The sequence below is a fragment of the Ovis aries genome, chromosome 3 (genome assembly GCF_016772045.2).
Source record: "Ovis aries strain OAR_USU_Benz2616 breed Rambouillet chromosome 3, ARS-UI_Ramb_v3.0, whole genome shotgun sequence".
Lineage (NCBI taxonomy): Eukaryota > Metazoa > Chordata > Mammalia > Artiodactyla > Bovidae > Ovis > Ovis aries.
In genome coordinates, this window is record NC_056056.1 from 211964042 (window position 1) to 211991199 (window position 27158).

General features: G+C 45.7%; 2 protein-coding genes across 7 annotated transcripts in view; both read left to right on the forward strand.

Annotated features, from left to right (window-relative positions):
• PARP11 (poly(ADP-ribose) polymerase family member 11) overlaps nt 1–18666 on the forward strand; it is a 38447-nt gene extending 19781 nt beyond the window's left edge. For 3 of the 5 annotated variants that reach the window (XM_042247636.2, XM_015094981.4, XM_015094982.4), the window contains 7 exons: nt 3503–3631; nt 4474–4594; nt 7237–7312; nt 10844–10916; nt 10999–11129; nt 12598–12749; nt 14622–18666. In XM_042247636.2, coding sequence (XP_042103570.1) covers nt 3503–3631; nt 4474–4594; nt 7237–7312; nt 10844–10916; nt 10999–11129; nt 12598–12749; nt 14622–14938 — 999 coding nt within the window. In that variant the 3' untranslated portion in view covers nt 14939–18666. Of the gene's footprint in view, nt 1–3502; nt 3632–4405; nt 4595–6755; nt 6803–7236; nt 7313–10843; nt 10917–10998; nt 11130–12597; nt 12750–14621 lie in introns of those variants that run through there. The other 2 variants (XM_060413475.1, XM_042247638.2) reach the window with 2 other exon arrangements.
• A 1516-nt stretch (nt 18667–20182) lies between these two features.
• CRACR2A (calcium release activated channel regulator 2A) overlaps nt 20183–27158 on the forward strand; it is a 153775-nt gene continuing 146799 nt past the window's right edge. For both annotated transcript variants that reach the window (XM_042247631.2, XM_042247635.2), the window contains exon 1: nt 20183–20293. The gene's annotated coding sequence lies outside the window, so the exon portion shown is untranslated. The remainder of the gene's footprint in view (nt 20294–27158) is intronic.

Genomic DNA, 27158 nt, shown 5'->3' on the forward strand with positions numbered 1-27158 from the left:
TGTCCAGGGGGCTTTTCTATTTCCCATCCCTTTCCTCCTAGATGGAACTCATAAGCCAAATATTTATCTGAACTCTTTCCTTGAAATTCATCCTTTGCAATTTTTCAAGTTATTTTCGGAAGAAAAACTAAATTTAGGTCACTCTTGCTTTCTGTGTCTCACCGTAAAATGGGCAAATTTGGTGAACAGTAAGTAATAAAGAAGGAAGAGTAGGCGCTGTGAATAACTTATACAACTGATCTTAAAATTTAAATCACTGCCTTTATTCCCGGGTTAAAATACATAAGGTGGAACGTGCGTATGTGTGTGCTCAGCTGCTAAATCACGTCTGACTCTGTGACCTTACGGACTGCAGCCCGCCAGGCGCCTCTGTCCATGGGATTTTCCGGGCAAGAACACTGGAGTGGGTTGCCATTTCCTCCTCCAGGGGATCTGCCCAACCCAGGGTTCAAGGCTGTGTCTCCTGCGTTGGCAGATGGAGTCTTTACCTACTGAGCCACACAGCAGAGCCTAAATCTACAGCTCTTGCTCCGAGGGTGATCTGGTTTTCATTTCTTAGCAGCCAATCCACTTTAAAACATGAAGGGAAATTCCTGAACATAATTTTACAAAGTGTTCCTTGGAGAGAGTTTCCAAACATGAATGAAAAAATAACAAGCCCCATCCCCTGTGCTCAGGTACTGTGCTTGGTACTCTGTAGGACTGGGCATCATGTCTCCCAGCAGCCCAGGAAGAAGGCTCTTCCTATCTCAGGTTTGTGAGAAGGAAACCGTGGTCTCAACAAGGGCATAGAAGCTTATCCCAGGTGACACCACTTCTGGATACTGTAAGGAATGAAATTTGAAACAAGTATTGTCCAAATTACCCAAGTAGTACATATTCTTTGCCAAAAAAAAAAAAAAAAAAAAATCAGAGAGACAGGAAATTAAAGTTTTGACAAATCACCAGTAACCATTTAACTTTGTGTGTGTGTGTATGATGAAACACACACACATACATGCACACACACAGCAAAGTCTGAATGATACAGTTAAGTAAAATAGTATTGATTAACCGTGGAGAAAGAAGCTGAGAGCTACCAGGAAGGGAAGTGACGGTCGAAGTCTTTATCTTGAATGTTTTGCTTTTTTTTGCAAGGAGAATATTTTCATATATTAGCTGTGCAAATTTAGTAATTTAAAAACCCTTAGAGAATGAGGACAGAAAGCTACATTCTAGGTAAAGTTGAATCTTCATGACTCACCTCTTTCCCTCTTTTCTGGTGACCTCCTCTTCATCACATTCTCCACCCAAAAATGTTTAAAACTTTCAAAAATAATAACATGTACATGATACAGACAAGATTATAAAGTCGTTGATAAGGAAATACAAAGCAGTGTTCCATGGTGTGGAAGTGCACAGACCCTAGGTCTGCACTGCCTGGATTTGAACCCTGGCTTCCCTGTTGTGACCTTCTCATTTATAAATGTGGGGTAATAATAGTGCCTGTGTTGCAGGGCTGTTGTGAGTATTGCTTGTGCAGTGCTGGGGCATCATTTGGCACCTAGTAAGAGTCCATCCTAAAGGAGATCAGCCCTGGGTGTTCATTGGGAGGACTGATGTTGAAGCTGAAACTCACAACACTTTGGCCACCTGGTGCAAAGAGCTGACTCATTTGAAAAGACTGATGCTTGGAAAGATTGAGGGCAGGAAGAAAAGGGGATGACAGAGGATGAGATGGTTGGATGGCATCACTGACTCGACGGACATGAGTTTGGGTAAACTCTGGGAGTTGGTGTTGGAGAGGGAGGCCTGGCGTGCTGCAGTCAATGGGGTTGCAAAGAGTCGGACACGACTGAGCGACTGAACTGAACTGAACTGAACTGAAGAATCATATAAGGGTTACTATTATATTACTATTATTATCCTAACATTCAGGGAAAAAGCCATGTTAAATGTATATCCATTTGGACTTTTCCATGTATATGCATATACACGTGCGTATATAGACGTATACACATTCATGTGGCTAAAGATAGATGTATATTTTTATTAGAATTGGATCATACTGTTTGCATTTATTATAGCCTTCTTTGTACTCTCAATACTATATATTATAAACATCTTTCCATGCCACTAAACGAAATATGAATACTTAATTAATTGCTTTTTAAAAAGATACACCATACAGCTTACAGGATCTTAGTTCCCTAGCCAGGGATTAAATCGGGCACTGGCAGTGAAAACTCCAGTCTCAGCCACTGGACTGCCAGGGAGTTCCCGAAATACAAATGTTTAAAATAAAAATCAAATGTGTCAGTATTTGGTCTTAACTAGTTGTGGTAGTGTGGATCCTTTAGCCAAATACATGAATGTAGGATAAGACACATTTCTCAGCGCTAAACTGAGAAGCTGGAGTGCCTCTAGGTGCTGATACAGCTTACTTAAGTGGTTGCATGGACATCGAAACATCCATCCAAGTGTCTGATTGTCTTATTTGTTAAGCAATGATAGTATTTTTTTTAAATGCCACGATTTTTTAACAGACCATGGACAGTTTTAATGTAAAATTAAAATTTGTGGTTTACTTCATAATCCCAGACTGAATCGAGGCTTCCCAGGTGGTGCAGTGGTAAAGAAGCTGCCTGCCAGTGTGGAAGACGTGAGAGATTCGGGCTTGACCCCTTGGTTGGGAAGATTCCCTGGAGAAGGAAACAGCAACCTGCTCCAGTATTGTTGCCTGGGAAATAACAGAGGAGCCTGGTGGGCTCCAGTCCTAGGGTCGCAAAAAAGTCAGATCTGACTTAGAGACTGAGTGCATGCAAACGGAAGCTTTCCTTTTTTTTTTCTAAACAGCCCACTCTGGGAACTTCTCTTATAAGCAGTTAATCCAAAACCTCCAAACTGTTTCTCCAGCAGTTGCTGTAAAAACTGGAGCTTTATGTTCCGTGTCCACTATGCAGATGTGGTATTCATCATTTTAGATGTCTATCTTCAGAGCCAGCATGCGAGCCAGTGTGCTGTCTGTCAGCATCACAGTTGACACGCAGCTCTTTGTGAGAAGAAAGAGGATGTGTAGAAGCTGCCTGGTGTCCAGTGGCTCAGACTGAGTGTTCCCAATGCAGGGGGGCCGATGTTCAATCCTTGGCTAGGGAATGGGATCCCACGTGCCACAACCAAGATGTAGTGTGGCTGCTAAGTCACTTCAGTCGTGTCCCACCCTTGGTGATGCTATGGACCATGGCCCGCTAGGCTCCTCTGTCCATGGGGTTCTCCAGGCAGGAATACTGGAGTGGATTGCCATTTCCTCCTCCAGGGAATCTTCCCGACCCAGGGATCAAACTTGTGTTTCTTAAGTCTCCTGCATTGGCAGGTGGATTCTTTACCACTAGCGCCCCCTGGACTTGCAGCCAAGTAAATATATTAAGTAAATAAGTAAAAATTAAAAAAAAGAAAAGTGATATGTAAACAGTGCACTGGTTACTCAGAGAACGATCTCTCCTCTCTCTTTCCGGCTCTTCAGGAGATGTTTCACAAAGCAGAAGAATTCTTACCCAAGACGGCAGACAGCGAGGTGGATGAGATGGACACGTCAGACACGCAGTGGGGCTGGTTCTACTTGGCGGAGTGCGGCAAGTGGCACGTGTTTCAGGTAGCGCCCCTCTGGGTGGGGCGGCGGGGGTGAAAGGCACGGAGCATCGTCCTGCTCATGTGAAAAATCAGTAGAAGCTGCACCCGCCAGAAACCAAACCTTAGAGAAGTCAGAGAGCAGAACTAAAGGAAAAATCAGGCTCTTCTGGCTCCTCTCCCCTTCCCCAGGTTTTCACAGTGTTTTCTTAGAAGGTATGGTGTGTGTTTTCTGTGTGTCCAGAGGGTGAGCGTGTCTTCGGGGTGAGTGTGTCTGCAGGGTGTGTCTTCTGGGCATGGGTGCACAAGGCCAGGCCTGGTTTGGTGGACAGACGGTTGGGGAAGAGACCAAGCCTGCACGAAGCGCCTCTGAGCTCCCATTGTCAGGTCAGAGGGTGTAGGTGTGTGTTCTCCTTCAGCCTCGTGGCAGCCTGAAAGCAGATGCTAACACTCTCTCAACAGCCAAAGACTGGGAAACTCAGGAAAGTTAAGTTAATTAACAGTTAAGCTGAGACGCGAGCCCACACTCAAAAGTTTGTGGTCTTTTTTCTTTTTCCACTTATGAGGCTACTTAAAAGATTTGAGCCACTTAAGGTGTGTCATTTTGGCAATAATCTGAAAACGTTGCAATACTTTGGAAAAACGCCTTATAACCAGTTGTTAGAGTTTTTTTTTGGTGTGTGCTGAAAATCCTTAAGCCATTGCCCACATGTTGTCTTAGCCGATCTCCCCATGTGTTGGTGACTAGGACAGGTCAGCAAGTTTCCTCTGTCCCTCCATTCTCTGTCTTGTCCCCCAGCACCTGCCTCTGTGGCCAAGCCGTTTCTGTGAACAGCTGGTAAATGAACTTTCTGGTTTGTCTTAAAGCCGGATACCAACATTCAGTGTTCAGTTAGCAGTGAAGATATCGAAAACAGCTTCAAAGCAAACCCTTGTGGCTCCATTTCTTTTACCACTTCCAAATTCAGCTACAGGATAGACTTTGCAGGTATGTTTTCTTTCCCTAATAGTTGTGTGTTCTTAGTGTGTTGATATGCTGAAATATACAGTTCTGCAGATCAGGATTAGTTGATATATTAATATTTGCAAACAGCGAAGTAAATTCTTTTTGTAACACATAAAGATGCCTCTACAAAAATTCAACATTTAAAATCTTTCGGATTTGCCTGTTATAAAGGTGTGTTCTTATGCTTATAGATACTGATGTATATGGAGAGTTTCGTATATCTTGAGTTCATATAACGCTTCTCACCTAAGGAACACAAAACACCTCTAAAGCTGTTGTTTTGCTCCTCATCCTTTCAGTCTCTTGAAATAGGTAGGAGCCATCAGGCGATTTCAGGATCAACCGGAGCAGTTACGTGACAAAGTCCTAGGTAGCCGGTTCTAGCTTTAAGACCAAAGTTCAGCCAAATGACCCATCTCTTGGTATCTTTCCTAGAAAACCACTCTTCAGTGGACATTGCCTTCAGCCACTTTCTGATTTCTGGCTCTCTCATGGGTTAGCCAGCTAATTTGAAAATCAGCCCCACTTGGATTTCATCAGTGATGAAATTAGTCCGGGATGAACATTCATCTGTGATGAAATCCAAGGGCATGCTTTTAGGGACCCCATGACAAACCTCTTGCACTCACACTGCTGTCTCCAGTTGCCAGCCTCAGCTGTTTACTGCTCAGAGGCAAACAGGACCTGGAGGGAGGGCGGCTTTCATAACAGAAGTGCCTTTGCGCTGCCACGCAGCTCTGTGATCCAGGTCAGGTGTTCTTTCCTGGTTTCTGAGAGTAGAATCAGAAACCTTGTAACAGCGAGTGCTGGCTGTGGTGGGGGGTGGGGGGCTGGTGAAACCCAGGAGACTCCCTTGGAGGAGCCAAGGCCCAGACATGCCTTCATGCCTGAAGGGGGTTAAATTGTCCACTAAGACATTGATGTAGCCAAGTTTCCAATGACTCCTGTGCCCCCAGAGTTGTTCATTTGTTTTTAATCAAGAGTTAGTGCTGACTATGGAGAAGGCAATGGCACCCCACTCCAGTACTCTTGCCTGGCAAATCCCATGGACGGAGGAGCCTGGTGGGCTGCAGTCCACGGGGTTGCTAGGAGTTGGACACGACTGAGTGACTTCACTTTCACTTTTCACTTTCATGCATTGGAGAAGGAAATGGCAACCCACTCCAGTGTTCTTGCCTAGAGAATCCCAGGGACAGGGGAGCCTGGTGGGCTGCCATCTATGGGGTCGCACAGAGTCGGACACTACTGAAGTGACTTAGCAGCAGCAGCAGCAGCAGTGCTGACTAAGCATAACATTTTTTACGACATTAGGCAAATTGGCTGCCTTTAAGGGCCGACGCTTGTCTTGGACAGAAGGTGCTGATGGACACGTGAGGCTGACGCACACCTGTCAGTGTTGAAGCCTCACTGAGACATCGCAACGTGCAGGCCTCAAGCTTCTCGTGGAGGGCAGGACTCGTCAAAGCGTTTGGTGGTCCAACAAGCCACGTGTCTTTGAAAGAATACTTCCTAGTGAACTGTATTTGGGGGAACATTTCTCTTGGACAGTGCAGTTTATTTTAAAAGAGTCTATCAAAAAACAGGAGTCACATAAACACCAGCTCCCACCCCTCTATATAATGACACTGTTACGAAAGTGTAGGTATTAGCATTTCCCATGTACACTGGCAAAATTAGCCCCCATCATTTTGTCACAAGCCAGCTCAGCTTCTCTTTATAAAAAAACTGGTGAGAAGTAAACTCAAGCTGGTATAAGATGAAGGCATCACAGGCTTACCTCCATGTGCTGGGACGACCTTGCTTTCTCACCGCATGGTGGTTGCGCCAGCGTGTACAGAGCTTAGGAGTACAGGAGGGGTGAGCACACTTCTCACAGCATCAGCCCGGCTGGGTGAACCACCTCATCTTGGAGTGGAATGACATCCACTTAGACAAGGTGGTAAATTGACCAGAAATTCCCTTGATAAGACTTAGCACCTACCTCGGTGGGGATGATGAGGTGGACCTGGCAGATACTGCCATGGCTGAGAAAGAGAGGAAAGAAGAAAGTGACACGTCAGTCAGCTCATTAGTCTCTTAGCACTAGCCTCTCTCGTGTGAGTCTGTATTGAGTCTAGCTAGGTTTTCTATTTTTTTGGTTTAGGTGTACAATTTAAAGAGAAGGCAAGAGATGTACAAATTTTTGAAACTGTGAGTTGTGCAAGTTTTATCCTGGTAATGTATCTTTTTTGTTGTTGTTATTTCCAACATTTTTGAAACAATCAAAGTAAACATTTAAGAAGCCGGTCAGAAGATGCAATACGTTCTTTCTCGTCCTAGTACTTTTTAATTTTCCAAAGTTGAGAACCCCTCTGTGTTCACGTGTTTAACTCAAGCGTGGTACGAAAAGGAATAGACCCTACATACCGAGCCGTGTGTGAGGCTGGCTTCCTCCTGTGTGAGCTTAGATCAAGCAGGGACGCTGATAACCAGACGTGTGGTCAGGTATCCCTGATAACGCTGGTGCTGGCAGCTGCTCCTGAAGCCCCGTGGCCCTCGACCGTCCCGTTGTGCGGCTGCAGAGCTTCGCGACATTGCGTCGCCCGGTGTGCTCCCGTGACTCACCTCTCTGTCTCTGTGCGCAGAAATGAAGCAGATGAACCTCACCACGGGGAAGCAGCGCCTAATAAAAAGAGCCCCCTTTTCCATCAGTGCTTTCAGGTATTGTGGGGGAAACGGGGTGCAGAGAGAGTGGGCTCTCTCTCTCTCTCCTCTTCTTTAACGTTTGGCAGAGGAATAAGTAGACGGAAACTGTTTTGGTGGGTTATTTAATGATCTTAATATTAATCTTTATTGAATTTCACGTTTGTTGATGCACGAGTTGTACTGTTATTTTCGACTGGCGTTTCCTTTCCTGTTGTCCTTTTCATTTCCCTTAGATAGATTATTTTTCAATTCTTCAGAGCAGTTTGAATGGTAGTTTAAAGAATGCCTGATGGTCTCTACTATAAATCCTTAAAATAACCTACCAAGGTAAGTTCAAATTAGCTTGGAAAGATTCTCCTGGAACCATCCAATTATTTGGGTTGTCAGTCCTAAGTAATTACCCACTTTGTCTTCACCTCCACTGAACCCCATTGGGCCACTCCTGGAGGTAATTTCAGATGTGCAGTGACTGAAGGGAGCCTGGGAAGACAGGAGTGCGTGGGATGATGGCCCAGCTGCCTGCTGTCCGTATCCTGAAAAGCTATAAATGCCTTGTTGTTGTTTAGTCACAAGTCATGTCCCACTCTGCGACCCCATGGGTTGCAGCCCCACCAGGCTTTTCTGTCCATGGGGATTCTCCAGGCAAGAATACTGCAGTGGGGTGCCATTACCTCTTCCAGGGGATCTTCCCGACCCAGGGATCGAACCCGCATCTCCTGCCTTGGCAGGCGGATTCTTTACCACTGAGCCACCAGGGAAGCCCTGCTATAAATGCCACAGGAGAAACAGGAGAATAGACAGGTGTTATTCACATGAATAAAGTTGAAGGGAGAAACTTTAGGGTGTGTCTCCTATTATTGGGAATGATCCCTCAGTCAAATATTGAGATTCCTGTTGTTCAAAGAATTTAAAATGAAGCAAAAAATGCTGTTTAATAGCATGTGAATTGTAGGAGATGCCCATTTGCTTCTTCCAAGGAGATGTTTTGAAAGGATTAAAGAAAAAAGTTTTTGAAGTTTCTATCAGTTTGCTTCTTGGGACTTTTGGCATCTATTTTAGGATCATGATTTATAAGTTATGCAAGTACTTGTATAATGAATGCTCTAGGAAGGGAGAGAACTTTACTTCCTTACCAGCTACATCATATCCTCATTCTTAAGTACAAGGAATTTAAGAAAGGAATTGCTTATCTTCAAAGGGTATGTAATCTGAGAGAAAAATGAGACATAATAATGGAAGATGTTATAGTAATTGTATGTCGCTATCTGGTGTCCTTTTGTGGGGAGAGGCCTGTAATGCAAGGCACTTTGTTCTCTCGCGGACCATAGAATCCATAGCAGAAAGACAGGAAAGGGAGAGAAATAACCAGAATGGAGTCTAAGACGCAGGATAATAAAAGGAAGAATGGTTAGGCAGGATACAGACAAGCAATGACGACAAGGAGGTGTTGATACAGAAATGCTTATTTATTGCAGGAATACGTCGACCGCTTATGGCAAGCAAAGTGAATAGCACATTTCCTGTTGGCCAGAAATTTGCAATTAACCAAGGCTGCAAATATTGAACAAATAAGCAAACAAAAACGTTTTACATAGCTGAAAGATACTTCTGTTGCTGCTTAGTTGCCAAGTCATCCCTGACTGTTTGCAGTCCCATGGACTGTAACCTGCCAGGCTCCTCTGTCCATGGGATTCTCTAGGCAAAATATTGCAGTGGGTTGCCATTTCCTTCTCCAGGGGATCTTCCCAACCCAGGAATAGAACCCAGGCCTCCTGCATTGCAGGCAGATACTTTGACACTGAGCCACCTGGAAAGCCAAAAAGATACTTCAGGCACAAGCAAAAAAAAAAAACCCAAAAACAAAGAAAACCTGGGAAAGGTATTGTTATGTGGTATCACAATCTCTGTAGTATCTAAAGTACTTTGAAGAGTCTCTAAGTAGAAAACCAATAGCCCTTTAGAAGAATAAGAAAAGAATTTGTGCAGTTCATGCAGCCTCACTTATAAAAAAGAGAAATACAAATTATACCAGGTTATTTCTTATTATCAGATTGACAGAAATTCCAGAGTCTGATAACGCGCCTCTTTGGAGAGGTTGTGGACAAGTAGGCGTTCTCTACATTTCTGCTGGGAATGTCAATGACTGTAGCCTTCGAGGAGGGCCTCTGGGAAGTTTCTGTTAAAGTCAGGAATAAATATATTCTTTAACCCAGAAATGCCATTCCAAAAATTTTATCTTAAAATTTGACAAGTGGCCACGTACAATGACAAGTGGACAGACTTGTTCTCTGTAGCATCTTTAATGGCAGCAGAGAGTTGAAAAACAGCTAAATGTCATCCATAGGGAATTTGTGATCAATAGGAGGGGATGTGTCCATGCACTGGGGTACTCTGCATCAGCCCAGTAGAATGCACGCCTTCATCCTCCAGTGTCCAGAGTGTCTGCCCTGTGCCAGGCTGTGTGCTAGGGAGTTCTCTCCGTGATACAGAAGGGTCTCTGAGAACACAATGAAAAAAATAGAGCAGCTACAAAAGACACAGGAATATGCTGTCATTCCTGTGTGCAAAACAAACAAAAAGACCCCATAGGTTTGTGTTAACCTAAAGTTCTAGAATACCCAAAAGACTAAAAGCAGTGATTGCTCGGCGTGGAGGCAAGAGGTGAGAACTAGATCAGGGACTGGAGAGGGAGGGAAACCATCCGCCGTTCACTCTCTCACAGCTTTGTAGTTCAGTCGCTGAGTCGTGTCCGACCCTTTGCGACACCATGGACTGCAGCACTCCAGGCTTTCCTGTCCTTCACTGTCTCCCTGAGTTTGCGCAAACTCTTGTCCCCATCTTTAAATCATGATTGTGTGATGTCCCCAAAGGTAAAATGAGTTAAAAAATAAAAAATAAGTTAAAGACAGGGTAGGAGTTGATACATTTCTTCCACAACCTCCAGTCACCAGACAGGATCCATGTATCAGTTACAGCCTTCTGCCATCAAGCTCCCCAAGGTCATTATCTTTTTCTGTGTTCACATCCAGTGGCTCAAACATGGTAGATGACTTTACCAGCTTCTGCTTTGGGTGAATTAATTAGGACCATGCAGGGGCCTAGTGGACAATAAAGAGAGAAACGTTTAGATTTGAGTTAATAATAGATCTTAAAGGACATTGAACATGTAGCTGAGGGTTCTGGGTGGTATTTAATAGACACTAAATCTGTTAAAGGAGTTTTATTTTAATCAAGAAGTTGATTTTCTTCTCGGAAATTGCTTTTCTTCACCTAAAGTCCTCCTACATTTAAAAGAAACTCTGGCAAATTCAGGAAAACAAGATCGAAATAATATCGTTTTTGAAGTTTCCCATCAGATTTCTCAACACAGCCCCTAAGAAAGTTGCACACAAGTCAGTATTCAGTAAGTGTTTTAAAATAAAGAAGCCAAAGATGACACTTTATTGCTTTTGTCAGATGATAATTCAGCTTGGGAGAAAATGTCTGAGTCATTGACAGTGATTATAATTGGCTTCTAACATGGTGTTTTGTCTTTTCTGCCCCAAGTTACATCTGTGAGAACGAGGCCATCCCCATGCCGCCACACTGGGAGAACGTGAACACCGAGCTGCCCTACCAGGTGAGGGCAGCAGCGTCAACCGCCTGCCCGCAGGAGAGGTGGGGAAGGACCGCGGTAACACGCTGCCAACTTCTCTTTCCAGCTTATTGCTTTGCACAGTCAGACACACGAATACAATGAAGTCGCTAGTCTCTTTGGGAAAACAATGGACCGCAACAGAATTAAAAGGATTCAGAGAATTCAAAACCTAGACTTGTGGGAGTTCTTCTGCAGGTGAGACCATTTCCACTGGGAACCCCGCTCCTTGGCCTCTGAGACTTTCTGCAGCCTCAGAGACGGCAAAGCACAAACGCTCAATGGTGTTCACCGCCAGCAGTACCCCGTGCTCTCCTCCACGTGTTTTGACCTGGTTTCCCAGCCTCTTCCTCATCCCCGGGGAGAGCTGCTGTGTAAGCTGCCAACTTCCTGTACAGCAGGGGTCCCCAGCCTCTGCGATCTAATGCCTGGCCCCCTGAGGTGGAGCTGGTGCAATAATAATGGAGATAAAGTGCAGACATTCCATTCGCTTGAGTCATCGCAAACCATCCTCCCAGCCCTGGGCCTTGGAAGGGTCGTCTTCCACAAAACCGGTCCTGGTGCCTGAAAGGTTGGGGACAGCTGTTCTTATCCACAGCTGGATAATCTTGACTACCTTCATTTGTATACAATACACATTATTATTTTGGGTTATAGGTCTCTTTCTGCATCGTTCTTTTGAAAAATAATGTTGTCTGTAAAAGAGTTATCGGTGTTAATACATGTACATCTATTTCATTATTTTAATTTTCATATCTAAATATGTAATTATGTGTTCAGTGTTTTCTCTTGAGAGGATTTTAGGCCATTTTCAGTATGTTTGTTTTTTTGCTTTTAGCGTAAGTCCTATGTGGAATATCTTTGTATGTTTTGGAAGAGGTTTGTCCGCTGAGAAGAGGGTTGAACTGAATAGCTTTATGTCCCTTCCAGCCCGAAGATTCAAAATTTAGTGCAGTTCAACCAACATGTAGCACTCTGGGGATAAATGATCAAGGCACAGTCCTTGCTCAGGAATTTCACTATTTAAAGACTCTGTGAACTCTGCTATTTATTGTCTGTAGTGTCCCCCTGGTGGCTCAGAGGTTAAAGCGTCTGCCTGGAATGCAGGAGACCCGGGTTCAGTCCCTGGGTCGGGAAGATCCCCTGGAGAAGGCAGTGGCAACCCACTCCAGTATTCTTGCCTGGAGAATCCCATGGAGGGAGGAGCCTGGTAGGCTACAGTCCACGGGGTCGCAAAGAGTCAGACACGACTGAGCGACTTCACTTTCACTTTCAGTGTCATTTTTAGGTATCGGCAAAGCTTGACTGGTTTAAGCAATCAGTCATTTTACTGTGATGGGGCATCATCTGGGAGATCTGTAGTGTTTTTTTTTTTTTTTAATTTTTAAAATTAAAGTATTAATTGAAGTATAGTTGATTTATAGTGTAGTTTTGGGTATAATTTTTACCCTTGTCTGTTAACTAGTAATTTCTGATGAACCAATTTAGATGTCCCAAGAGCATTTGAGATTATCTTTTTTCCAGAGCTGTTGTATGTCCACTTACGGTAGATGTTAAATTACCGCGTTCTGTTTCACCCTTCCTGTTGCGCTTCACTCCTGAAGAATCAGTGATGCCACTTACAGTAGATTTCTGTGTGTTTTGTGTCTGGGCATTGTGTTTTTAGAAAAAAGGCTCAGCTCAAGAAAAAAAGAGGCGTGCCTCAGATTAATGAACAAATGCTGTTCCATGGCACCAGCAGTGAGTTCGTGGAGGCGATTTGCATTCACAACTTTGACTGGAGAATCAACGGCATCCACGGCGCTCTCTTTGGAAAAGGTACTCATCCGAACCTAGTTGGAGTGCTAGGAGACAGTCTTCTCTTTGAGAGAGGTTTAATGATGATTCAGGGGCTTGAGAGGCATTAAGTTAATGTTAGAGGCAAAAGTGAAATGCTAGGCTCCTGGCACACCCTCAGAGTTTCCTAGCCGCCAAAAAGCCACTTCCTGCTTGTGCAAGATGGAAGGAAGACTTTCCACATCTCTCCGAGGTCAGATAACCACCTCCCACTGCCACCCCCAAGTCCCAGCCATTCAGATGGGGCATCATGTCTAGATTTGCTTGTTTTTGCATTAGGACATTTAGTTTCCACATGTAAGTCCTTTCCATGGATAAGTCTGTACACCAAACTGTTTTATGTCAAGTACACTAAAAAGTAAATCAGTTAGTGTGTACATGGTATATAGGTCTATTTTTTGTTTGTTTTTTTAGAAAATGATAGGTTGGAATGTTGATGAGCTTTAAGGAGTAATGGGGGAAATCCTCCCCTTTTCCCTAATGTTGTGGAAGTCTGAGTTCCTTAGTCTGCTCACTAGACAAGCACATTAAGGAGAGAGGGGAGGGGAAACATTGACATTAACATAAACATAAACATTAAGAGGTGGACCTTGACTTGGGCTTCCCTGGTGGCTCAGTGGTAAAGAATCCGCCTGCATTGCAGGAGGCGTAGGCTTGATCCCTGGTCAGAAAGATCCCCTGGAGGAGTGCATGGCTACCCACTCCAGTATTCTTGCCTGAAGAATCCGATGGACAGAGGAGCCTGGCAGGCTACAGTCCACTGGGTCGCAAAGAGTCGGACACGACTGAAGCAACTTAGCATGTATGCAGACATTGCTTGGTCCTTATTTTGTACCTTCCCTCCAGCAAGAGGGGCTGCATTAATTTAAAAAATAACAGCTGAAAAGGCCATCCCCTTTATTTAACTGTGTAAGAGGATCAGAAAGGTGTTACATAAATCCCACTGGATTTGGGTAATAGGGGATTTTGCAATTCATTTCCAAAAGTGTTTTGGGTAAGTATTCCCTTAGTGAGGGCAGCTTCCTAGACCTCCCAGTTTGGAAGAGTCAGACGCTTCATGGAGATTCCTGTTTAGCCCGTGGACCTGTGGGCTTGTCCTTCTGGAACGTTCGGGTGTGAGCTGCATTGCATTCTCTCCAGAAGTCTTTTCCTGGATGTGGAGTTCTGTCGTCTCCAAAAATATTATTGAACTGTCACCTTGTAAAACAGAAACAGGATTTCTTGGGGTTTGAAACCATCTGTGCAGACCCACGGTTTCCCTGTGCTCCCCAGTGGTGGGTGCTTAGATGGGTGGGTAGCAGGTGGGGAGAGGGTAGAAGGAAATAGAAGAGGGAGGGAGGTCCCAGCGGTTACGAGGCAGGCCTGCCACTTGTAATTACGGAAGCCACTTGGGTCTGTCTTACACACTGGATTTATTTATAAGATTTTTTTTTTTTTTTTTTTTTTTGCCACACCACGTGGCATGTGGGATTTTAGTTCCCCAACCAGCGATCAGACCTGGGACCCCTGCCTTGGATGCTTGGACTCTTAACCACTGAACTGCCAGGGAAGTCCCTGTAATATTCTTTTTGAATACCACTACACAAGTCTAGTAGCTGCATTTTGATGGGGATGGGGATGGTGGTGGGGACTGGTCTGTACTAACACACATACCCCAGTGGCCGCCTGCAACGCAGCTGTCCACAACAAACAGATTTCTGTTCTTTTCTTTAACACCTATAGTTGAGGGAGTTCCGCATCTGTTTTGGCTATATGATTCCATGTGTCTGTCCCCCTAGCCATCACAGTATTTTCGCTTGTGTTTCATACATTCCTTGGAGTAACCTTGGCTCTCCGGGGCCCTTTTTGTCTAAGGAACCTATTTTGCTCGAGACGCTGCTTACTCCAGCCGCTTCTGCAAAGATGATGTAAAGCACGGAAACACATTCCAGATCCACGGGGTCAGCCTGCAACAGCGGCATCTGTTCAGAACACACAAATCCATGTTTCTCGCCCGAGTGCTGATTGGAGACTACATAAATGGAGACTCCAAATATATGCGCCCTCCCTCCAAAGACGGCAGCTATGTAAACTTGTATGACAGCTGCGTGGATGACACCTGGAATCCCAGGGTTTTTGTGGTGTTTGACGCCAACCAGATCTACCCCGAGTACCTGATAGACTTTCACTGATTTCACATCCAGGTCTCCACGGTTGAGGGAGCAATATTCTTTTTCGCAGGGAGGTCTGCTCACCGATCATCTAGCCACTCAGTGTTAATGCTCTGATCCTTTTGAAGCAGAAAGAGGCCTCTCTGTAAAAAGACACGCTGACTTCATGGTTGGTTGGTTGTTCTGTTTCCGTTTGTCACTGACGTTTGTTAAAGCGCAATACCACTGCTGTTTAGAGGCGGTGTTCAAAATGGAATGGTCTGAGTCACTCCATCTTTAAAGTTTCCATGTGTGTCTTTAGGATGAATGTTTTCAGTTCAAGTAGACTTATTCCTATATATGATCAAAAAATAAAAATGTAGACATAAAAAGTGTCCCTTCAGAGGAACTGAGCCTTTGTAAACAAATTCTGAAATGGTCATCCACTGACCTGCGTGTTGCTTTGTTAGTCTTTGGGAGGATGGGAGGCAGTTTAAAACCTTGAAGCAGCCGGAGTAACTTGAGAGAAATCAGACACAAAAGAGTCACTGGCAGTGCTGCCAAGCAGGCCAGAAGGAGAGGGTCAAGACAGGGTACCCTCTCCTGATGCCTTTGGGACAGCCAAAGAGTTCCCGCGGGGTGTAAGTGGCCTTGCTCACCTCTTCTGCCTCCTGCAGCCCAACTGACTGCAATCAGCAGGCACCTCATCCCCTAGAGCTCCCCAATTCTTATACCCAGACTCACTGCACAAGGTACTTATTGCATCTTCAAAAGGAAATTTTTTTTACAACATGTTCTTGTTCAGTCACTCAGTTGTGTCCAACTCTTTGCGACCCCATGAACTGCAGCCCTGTCCTTCACTGTCTCCCAGAATTTGCTCAAACTCCTGTCCATTGAGTCAGTGATGCCATCCAGCCATCTCATTCTCTGTTTCCCCCTTCTGCCCTCAATCTCTCTCAGCATGAGGGTCTTTTCCAATGAATTGGCTCTTCACATCAGGTGTCCAAAGTATTGGAGCTTCAGCATCAGTCCTTCCAATGAATATTCAGGGTTGATTTCCGTTAGGATTGATTGACTTGATCTCCTTGCAGTCCAAGGGACTCTCAAGAGTCTTCTCCAGCACCAAGCGTGTACATTCCCTTTGTTTTGGGGCCTTACAATAATTACTTCTAAGAGATTTTTAATCCGATCCTCCCCCCCACCAAATGCACAGCTATTCAGCAGTGATTTATAAAACCCACACTTCTAAATTCCCCATTTTGAATCGTTGCAGAAAGCCTGAGATGCTTGCAACAAATCTGATTTGTTCTTTTGAGTAGCAGCAGACAGTCTGTTCACTGTCTTGAAAAATTAGGTACAATTCATAATCGTGCTCAGTGAAGTTTGTTTACCTGCTCCATCTGCCTGGCTGTTCTATTTTAAGGAGGAATAACTGACGTTGAAAGAACTTCCTGCCCCTAAAGCTATTCTAGCAGAGACAGGACAGCAACTTGGCAGAGATGTTACATAGGCGTTCAGGTGTCCAGTGGAGGATTTGGTCATATGATTGTTAAAGAGTTTTTCCAGCCTTGATTTTCTGTGGTTATACCTGGAAAAAAAAAAAAAGAACATTGGTATCTCTTTTTTTTAAGTTTTGCCATCTCCTTGATTTATTTATTTATTTTCTGTCTGCACTTCGAGGGCATGTGGAATCTTAGTTCCCTGACTAGGGATTGAAGCCGCACACCCCTGCCTTAGAAGAGCAGGGTCTTAACAACCGCACTACCAGAGAAATCCCCAGAATACTGGTATCGTTCCTGGAAAACCTTTCTCGAGCTCACTTTGCTACTAAATTCCATCTCCATTACCTTCACCCAATTTGGGCTGAAAGGCAGTGAAGGTAATTTAACTTCTCAAGAAAAACCCAGTAAGTGTCCACACCTGGGACGCTCAACTCTGTCCCTTGAACTGCAAAGACATCATACAAATAAGGCGTAGGGAGCAGGTTAGGTGAGGTGGTTCTTCAGCTGCCACCTCCCCCAGACTCACTGCAGCCCTGAGGGCATGTGACTGCGCCGAGAGTAGGTCACGCACTGACGCCTGGTGCACAGGAAGCTGTGTCCAGGACACTGATGCCCAGTGACAGCCGAGAGTTCCTGACTGATGTGCAGAGGAACAGCTGGTTTTGATGAAGTGCTGTTAGTGTTTTTAGAAAGGACACATTTTATAAACGTGGAAGTCACCATGGAAATACAGGAGAGAAAGTCACCAGGCTGCTGCCTTGTGGGAGGTGGCTCACCTCTGCTACGGACCTGCTCACAAAAACGACCTCAAAGACATCAGGAAGGCAGATGCTGAAAATCTTTTTCTTCTACTTATTTGTTACTTACATACAAACTGATGTTCAGACAGTCCCCAGTTCAGCACAGCTATTTTTTTTCCAGTTTAATTCGATGGCCTCCCCAATGCTTGAATGGAATAACTGTGGCAGATTTTATCTCAGTTGGTAAAGAATCTGCCTGCAATGCAGGAGACCCTGGTTAGATTTCTGGGTCAGGAGGATCTGCAGGAGATGGCATAGGCTACCCACTCCAGTATTCTTGGGCTTCCCTTGTGGCTCAGCTGGTAAAGAATGCGCCTGCAATGCAGGAGACCTGAGTTTGATTCCTGGGTTGGGAAGATCCCCTGGAGAAGGGAAAGGCTACCCACTCCAGTATTCTGGCCTGGAGAAGTCCATGGACTGTATAGTTTGTGGGGTTGCAAAGAGTTGGACACGACTGAGTGACTTTCACTTTCATTGGCAGGAAACTCCAGAGACATGGTTTTGATCCCTGGGTTGGAAAGATCCCCTGGAGAAGAAAATGGCAACCCACTCCAGTATTCTTGCCTGGAAAATCCCATGGACAAAGGAGCCTGGTGGGCTGCAGTCCATGGGGTCACAAAGAGTCAGGACTGAGTGACTGAGTACGTGCGTGCACGTGCACACACACACACACTTCTGGACATTAGCTGATCTCTCTCTCTCACACACACACACACACACACACACACTTCTGGACATTAGCTGATCTCTCTCACACACACACACACACACACTTCTGGACATTAGCTGATCTCACACACACACTTCTGGACATTAGCTGATCTCTGACACACACACACACACACTTCTGGACAGTAGCTGATCTCTGACACACACACACTTCTGGACATTAGCTGATCACACACACACACACACACATCTGGACATTAGCTGATCACACACACACACACATCTGGACATTAGCTGATCACACACACACACACACATCTGGACATTAGCTGATCACACACACACACACACACACACACACACATACACATCTATATTAGCTGATCTGACCTCCAGGAGACTAAGAGCCTGAGGTTGAAACTTGCAAGGCAACCCCCCCAGTGAACTCTGAACTTGACTAGCTAGCTCCTCTCTGTAGGCAGAGTGCGGTGAAATAGACATTGTAAGAGAGAACTGTGCTGTGATTCTTGTCTGAGGTTGTACTCCAAATCCTCTTTCATAAGAAAGACCCGATTTTGATGAACTTCTTAAACGTGGTCGTGTTGAGTTCATTGATGGTAGTGTCCTCTTTGTTGTGATCAGTAGACTGACTTGAGAATCGTATCCTCACTGTGTAATAAGACTGGACACCATTGTTTGCCATCTTTTCCTCTTGTCATCATGCGTGTAGGGGTTGGAGGAGAGGGAATCCATTCCAGATTCATGAATAAATGATTTTTAAAATTCTGCCCTGAATAAACTGCAGCTGATAGTAACTTTTCTTTTATCACTTTGGTAATGTAAGCTTCAGGGTAAAAAAAAAAAAATATGTGTTGATAAGAAACAATCTCCTAGATCTTGTGCTAACAAAGAAGAAGGTTTTGTATCAGTGTTGCTTTTATTTCTAGACTGTTCCTGTGAGGATGGTCAAGACCTGGGAGCCGCTCTGGACTCACAAATACACTCTTTCTACATGGAGTAATCAACGCTCCCTGTAGCGGGTCATGGAGGGCTGCATATGTTATAAATTTCTTCCTGCGATGTCTGTGTCTCATTTCCACCTTGCAGTATTTAAACCTCAGTTCTCAGCTCAGCGTTAATGGACTCTTGAGGTGTTTGTTCCCTGTAACTCTTACGTGACCCACTTGCAGGTGTGGGAAATGTGTTGCTCTCAGTTTGAATCATCACAAGCAACAGCCAAACATATAACCTGTGGTGGAAAGCATTTACTCCACGCAATTGAAAATTCTGAAACAAACCAGGGCCTGGCACCTTCACTCTCGCTGGCTCCTGGCCCAGAGGAGAATCCAGGAGGCTGTTTGCCCTCACCCAAAGAGTGAGCTTCCTGAGTCCACCGGCCTCCAGCCTCTCCCAGGTATGTCTTTTTGAAGCGAGTTAGACACTTCACTTAATCTTTCGGCTTATGTTGGTCAAAAAAGGAGGTGTTAAAAGATCCCTTAATTGTAGAGTGGTAGAAAGGCAAAACAGAATGACTAAGACTACCTACCCATGGAAACAAGCCAGGTTTCCCGTTTGCTGAAGCTAGGTCCCTGTCTGTCTAAATTGTACATTTATTGGGACTCATGATGATGAAAATTCTGCTGAGCTTTGATGGATGATGTAGAAAGGTGATATCTTTACAGGAGTGTGTCTAAGCCATCCAGGTATTTGATGTCACCTCCCAGGTTGCCCCAGTGGAACAGCAGGAGACACAAGGGACCTGGGTTTGATCCTTGGGTTTGGAAGAGCCCCTGGAGGAGGGCATGGCAACCCACTCCAGTATTCTTGCCTGGAGAATCCCATGGACAGAGGAGCCTGGTGGGCTACAGTCCATGGAGTTGCAAAGAGTTGGACACAACTGATTGACTACACGCGTATGTGTACGCGCGCACACACACACACACACACACACACACACAGATTGCCAAGAACAGTGCTAAAAACCATCTTATAGTGAGTGTTTCTGGTCACCCTTCCATCCCAGACTGCCCTCTGGCCTCTGGGGGAAGAATGTTTTATTTATTTTTCAATAAACATTGTATTTTGCACAAAATAGTCCATTTCTAGATGAAAGTATACATCCCTGTACTCGTAAAGTGAAAAAGGGACGGTAATGAAAAGATAGCAAGGAAAAGGAAAAACAGAAGCCTTGTCAAAAATTATTTTTGATCAGAAGCTTCAGCAACGTGACTTTGCTTCATTTTACCCCTTTGCCCTGAATGCAGGGAAAGGTTTGGTGAAAGAAGCCATCCTGCTTCACTTCCTGCGGATCACTGGATCATGATGCTTGGGCACTGCTGATGGAAAAAGAGAAACATTTCAAAGAAATACGAGGTGCACGGCTTTCGTGGGCTGCCTGGTCATCGAGAATGATGTCCATGGGAGAGGTGAGTCCCAAATGTCTGGGAAAGAAGTTCACAGCTCATCACCAACCCCCACTATTCCTCAGGGAGTGTCATTCCCAGACTCTAGGCTGGGAGCTGGCTGGGGAGTTGGTTTGGTGTGTCCCGCCTTTCCCCAACCCCTGCCGTCCTGTGTTCCATCCATTTTGCTTCTTCCTAACACCTCAGTGAGGGCTCCTTCCTGAATGTGACTCAGCTTGGCCTCCTGCTGCAAGATTATGTAAAGCGTTTTCTCAGCTCTAATTGCCTGGCTTTCGTTCCTCAGCCCTGCAGGCTAAGAGTTTGGCTTTTATTTGAACCTTCTCCCTGTGTGGCTGTGGATCTATGAAATTAGCACTGGTCTTATTTATTTTTAATGGCTCCTCGTGAGAAGGGAACATACAGGATATGCCAACGACGCTGTGTTCTCTGCAGCTTTTTCCGCTGTGCTTTGCCCTCCGCCGAGAGGCTACACAGCAAGCTGATCCCGGCTCCCACCCCACTGTTTAAGCCGGCTCAGGAGAGTCGCAATCCAGAGTTGAATTCAGCTCATCTCTGCAGTGTTAACCATGAACCCAGATGGTGCTTCTTGTGTTTTCCTGTTCCTTTTTAAGAAATACCTTGTCCTGAAGGGCTCATGACACAAGTATCTCCGCAGGTTGCATACAGAATCAGTAGGCATTCTCAGTCCGCATTTGATGAACATTCTTAGAGAATTCTTAGAGAATCAATGTCCGGCCCAGTTCCTCCTCTTTATTTATTTAAGAAAAGGACCATCTTGGGAGCACTAATCTGAGTCTTATTTCTGACCTTGCTGGCTCCGGGTGACCTTGGATAACTCACCAGAGGGGAACCGTCGCTTCTCAGAAGGTGGAGTTTACTGGGGACTGACCAGGCTCTTGGTAGAAGAACAACCTGTGGCTGGATTTCTCTAGGAACATCTGATTTGGCTGAGGGCCAAGGGCTTGGGACGGGAAAGGAAAGGGATTGACCTAGTTCTCCCCGAATCTCCCGCTACTCAGTCTGTCCCCCTCAAGTTCACATCTCTGAGTTCTAGGGGTGAGCCAGGCAGCAACCCAGTCCAGCGTAGCCCCAGCCTCGTGGGACTCATGGTCCAGCAGGAGGACATTCTGCACTGCCACAGGCTTTAGTGAAGGGGAAGTTAAGGCTGCTTGGCAGCCTGTGACCAAGGATGTAACCAATCCCAAGGGATCAGAGGAGGCTTCCCTGAGAAGTGACGTCTGGACACAGATCAGAAAGAAGGGTGGGTGCTAGTTAGGGGGACTCTGGGCCTGGCCACACCCTTCTATGCCTCCAGGTTCCAGGAGATGAGGAACAGGTGTGGATGTAGGCCAATGGGACGTTCTGTATTACTCGAGTGAAGATGGCAGGATCCGAGCCACTTCAAGAACCAGAATCTGTCACCCCAATGCCTGCACCTGGCCCTGAGGTCTGGCCTCCAGGGGGCTGGGTCAGTGCTGGGGGTGGGGGTGGGGAAGGGACGGGGGGTGTGGTGACTGGGACATCAGCGGATGTTGCAGAGATTTTTATTCGACTTAGAATCCAGATGCTGATTATGCAGAGTTGTTCTTTCCTGTTCCTGGGCCTTTGCTCATGCCTTCCTCCCCCGCTCCCACTGCCAGCCCAGAAAACACACGCACATTCCTCCTCCTACTTTCAGAGTCCTTCAGAGCCCCGTCTATCTGCAGCTTGGGCTCTGGGGTCAGATAACCAGGCTGAACCCTGGTTCCGTCTCCTGCCCGCTGTTTGACCTTGCAGAGGCAGAGGTTACTTAACCTCTCCGTGCTGCGCCTCTGTGTCTGTGAATGGGAATGATAATCGTGCCTAGGCTTCCCTGGTGGCTCAGCAGTAAAGAACGCCTTGCCAGTGCAGGAGACCCGGGTTTGATCCCTGAGTTGGGAAGATCCCCTGGAGGAGGGAATGGCTACCCACTCCAGTATTCTTGCCTAAAGACTCCCATGAACAGAGGAGCCTGGCAGGCTGTAGCCTAGGGAGATTGCGAAGTTGGACATGATGGAGCGACTAAACAACAGTGCCTGCCTCCTGTGCTGAGCTGACTGTGGAGTGTTTAGGAGAATGCCTCAGGAAAGGTTATTGGGTGTTAACATTCAAGACCCAGAGCTCTTGGGAGCCCGACAGGTTCCACACAGAACTTGGAGTTCTGGGCATTCTTTTTTCTTAGCGCTTGCTTAGCCAGACAGCCCCAGAAGCAGCCCTGGAGCTAAACAATCAGGGTTGTAGCCAGCAAGAGTCCAGACTTGGAGCCATGTGGAGTCCCAGCAAGCAGGGCTTAGGAAGAGCTTATTGAAGATCTGGGGGGAGCCTCTAGGGACGTGGGACTCTGCCCAAGATTGGAGGCTGCCAAGAAGCAGGCAAGTCTGCAACTGGGCATTTCGATGAGTCTTATCTGTGGTACAGGAAGACGAGCCGGAGGATGAGCTGGACTTGGTCACGGAGCAGCAGACGCTCCTTCTGATGTGGGGTGGGTGTTTGGTATTCCGTGGGTGGCTCACTGACCTTATTGTCGTCTGTGCTTAGACACAGTTATGAAGTGGCCTTGCTCTGTCTCATCTAGCCAGAGTCTCCTTGTACCTTCTCCTGAGGTTGGTATTCTGCAAGTTTATCAGTCAGTTCAGTCGCTCAGTCGTGTCCCAACTCTTTGTGACCCCACTGCAAGTTTGTGGCCACTTTCTAAATGTCAGAGGCTGCTGTCTTTTTCTCTCTTGACCCATGAGTTATTTATTTGAACTAATTTTTTCTTCCTCAAGAGAAACTGTAAGTGAATGTATTCGTTCATGCAACAAAGCAATAGCTGAGTATCTATGTGGACAATGTGCCGGGCAAGATAAAGTGGTGAAAACCCTGCCTGCCTTCACGGAGCTCCAAGTCACAAGTCAACACTGAAAGATCATCTGTGTCAGTCTAGTTTGCTCATCGGCTTGCCACCAAGAAGTTTTCCTGCCTGGAACTCCCAAACCCCTGCTTCCACGAGGCAGGGTTAGGAACTCAGTGTGAAGGATGAACCCGCCACCTCCCCATTCCTTGCACCCCTCGGACTGTGTCTGCCCAGGATAGGCCCAGGGACCAGGCGTTCTGTGCGTGTTCCGTGCTGTATCCACGTGCGGTCCACAATCAGGAGGGTTAAGGGAACTCGACACCCTCACATCTCAGCGCCGTATGCTCTCTTCTCATAGTTTTCTCAGAAGAGGATTTTAATTCAACAAGCTCCTTAATGTTGGTTCTCCTTTCTGAATGGCTTTGCTCTGTAGGGTGATTGTGTTTGGCTGGAGGTCAGAGGCCACCTTACAATTCGGTTCCGCTGCTCAGTCGTGTCCGACTCTTTGCGACCCCACGGACTTCAGCACAGCGCGCTTCCCTTTGCATCACCGACTGCCGGAGCTTGCTCAAACTCGTGTCCATCCTATTACGGGCGCTTCCTAATTAGACCAGCATCTGGGCTGTGAGATGCTATTGTAAGCAGTGGACACTAGAGGGCAGCATCTCACCCAGACCGCACACAGCAATGTCAGGCGCTGAGCTACCAGCGGTAAACTGTGGAGAACAGGGGGAAAGGACCCCCCCAGAAGGTTTCTGGTCTCTTCTGCTCAAGTCCATGCGGGCCTGCATTCATCTCTTTTGTAATAATTGCTGGGAAAAGTGAACCCTTTTCGAACAGTAACCTCTTAACAGGTTTTGTTTATTTTTAAAGCAATTGCTTTTTGTTTGAAGCACACAGTGCAAGAACTCCCTATATCAGATTCTTTAAAACATACACATCTTCTCTTCTGTTTTAGATCCCAGCAAATAGTGTGGTGGGGTATTATGTCTGAAGCCTGCTCTTGGAAGGGCTGGGGAAAAATTTCTTTGTCCTGTTTTTTTTTTTTTTTTTTTTTTAATTGGCATCATGTCCAACAGTGGCTCAGTCTGCCTGCCTGTAATGCAGGAGACCCAGGTTTGACCCTTTTGTAGGGAAGATCCCCTGGAGGAGGGCATGGCAACCCACTTCAGTATTCTTGCCTGGAGAATCCCATGGACAGAGGACCCTGGCGGGCTACAGTGCATGGGGTCGCCAAGAGTCGGACATGACTGAAGCTGCTAAGCACAGCACAGCACATTTGACCTCTCTAAAATATTTGCCCAGATAACCTTTTCCCATACCATCACTGAATCTTTATTTTCTTTTCTCATATGAAATTTTATGTCACCTAGCAAATAATTTCGAAGTACTTTTTGAGTCCATAAAGACCAAAATAGTTACTCTTCAAAGCTTCTCTCTCCAGTCATCAAATTAAATAAAATCACCATCTCTAATACTGTAACTTCTTTCTTGCTTTCAGTTCAGTTCAGTCACGCAGTCGTGTCCGACTCTTTGCGACCCCATAAACTGCAGCACGCCAGGCCTCCCAGTCCATCACCAACTCCTGGAGCTCGCTCAAACTCATGTCCATCGAGTCGGTGATGCCATCCAACCATCTCATTCTCTGTCATCCCCTTCTCTGGCCTTCAATCTTTCCCAGCATCAGGGTCTTTTCCAATGAATCAGTTCTTCCCATCGGGTGGCCAAAGTATTGGAGGTTCTGCTTCAACATCAGTCTTTCCAATGAGTATTCACGACTGATCTCCTTTAGAATGGACTGGTTGGATCTCCTTGCAGTCCAAAGGACTCTCAAGAGTCTTCTCCAGCACCACAGTTCAAAAGCATCAATTCTTCGGTGCTCAGCTTTCTTTATAGTCCAACTTTCACATCCATACATGACCACTGGAAAAACCATAGCCTTGACTAGACGGAACTTTGTTGGCAAAATAATGTCTCTGCTTTTCAATATACTGTCTAGGTTGGTCATAACTTTCCTTCCAAGGAGTAAGTGTCTTTTAATTTCATAGCTGCAGTCACCATCTGCAGTGATTTTGGAGCCCAGAAAAATAAAGTCAGCCACTGTTTCCACTGTTTCCCCATCTATTTCCCATGAAGTGATGGGACTGGATCCCATGATCTTCGTTTTCTGAATGTTGAGCTTTAAGCCAACATTTTCACTCTCCTCTTTCACTTTCATCAAGAGGCTTTTTAGTTCCTCTTCACTTTCTGCCATAAGGGTGGTGTCATCTGAATATCTGAGGTGATTGATATTTCTCCTTGCAATCTTGATTTCAGCTTGTGCTTCTTCCAGCCCAGCGTTTCTCATGATGTACTCTGCATACAAGTTAAATAAGCAGGGTGACGATATACAGCCTTGAGGTACTCCTTTTCCTATTTGGAACCAGTCTGTTGTTCCATGTCCAATTCTTAACTGTTGCTTCCTGACCTGCATACAGATTTCTCAGGAGGCAGGTCAGGTGGTCTGGTATGCCCATCTTTTAAAGAATTTTCCACCATTTATTGTGATCCACCCAGTCAAAGGCTTTGGCATAGTCAATAAAGTAGAAGTAGATGTTTTTCTGAAACTCTCTTGCTTTTTTGATGATCCAGCAGATGTTGGCAATTTGATCTCTGGTTCCTCTGCCTTTTCTAAACCCAGCTTGAACATCTGGAAGTTCACGGTTCACGTATTGTTGAAGCCTGGCTTGGAGAATTTTAAGCATCACTTTACTAGCGTGTGAGATGAGTGCAATTGTGTGGTAGTTTGAGCATTCTTTGGCATTGCCTTTCTTTGGGATTGGAATGAAAACGGACCTTTTCCAGTCCTGTGGCCACTGCTGAGTTTTCCAAATGTGCTGACATATTGAGTGCAGCACTTTGACAGCATCATCTTTCAGGATTTGAAATAGCTCCACTGGAATTCCATCACCTCCACTAGCTTTGTTGGTAGTGATGCTTTCTAAGGCCCACTTGACTTCACATTCCAGGACATCTGGCTCTAGGTGAGTGATCACACCATCGTGATTATCTGGGTTGTGAAGATCTTTTTGTACAGTTCTTCTGTGTATTCTTGCCACCTCTTCTTAATATCTTCTGCTTCTGTTAGGTCCATACCATTTCTGTCCTTTATTGAGCCCATCTTTGCATAAAATGTTCCCTTGGTATCTCTGATTTTCTTGAAGAGATCTCTAGTCTTTCCCATTCTGTTGTTTTCCTCTATTTCTTTGCGTTGATCTCTGAGGAAGGCTTTCTTATCTCTCCTTGCTATTCTTTGGAACTCTGCATTCAAATGGATATATCTTTCCTTTTCTCCTTTGCTTTTTGCCTCCCATCTTTTCACAGCTATTTGTAAGGCGTCCTCAGACAGCCATGTTGCTCTTTTGCATTTCTTTTTCTTGGGGATGGTCTTGTTTTCGTGCCTTAATTCACTGCAAAGTCAGCACCGTACAACGTTCTGCATATGCCATGTCCTTTACCAAACGTGTGTCCAAAAGTTGGGCCATAAACTTAGCTTAAAATGGGAATCTTTGACATATCAACACATATTTCTTTTTAAATTTTGAATATTATTGATTTACTTATTTGGCAGCGCTGGGCTTTAGTTGTGGCATGTGAGACCTAGTTCCCCAACCTGGGATCAAACCCAGGTCGCCTGCATTGGGAATGCAGAGTCTTAGCCCCTGGACCCCCAGGGAAGTCCCACAACACACACTTCTGAAATCCCTCTCTCAAAGTCCGAGGAATTGCACTTGGTGCCCTGCGGAGTTTTAAAAGGTCAACTTTCACACTTCCTGTGAAATGGAGGTGGGGTGGAGGGTTAGGTAATAAGCTGTCACTGCGAGGACAGGAAGTTGACTCCCGAGGTCACATGTCAGGGTCAGAGCTGGCAGAGACCCCAGACACAGGCTTTGTGGTCACCCGGCCAGTGATCCAGCTTTTCCTGCATCTTTGTTGTAACGTGGCTGTGATTGCCTGATCTTGGCACTGATACCC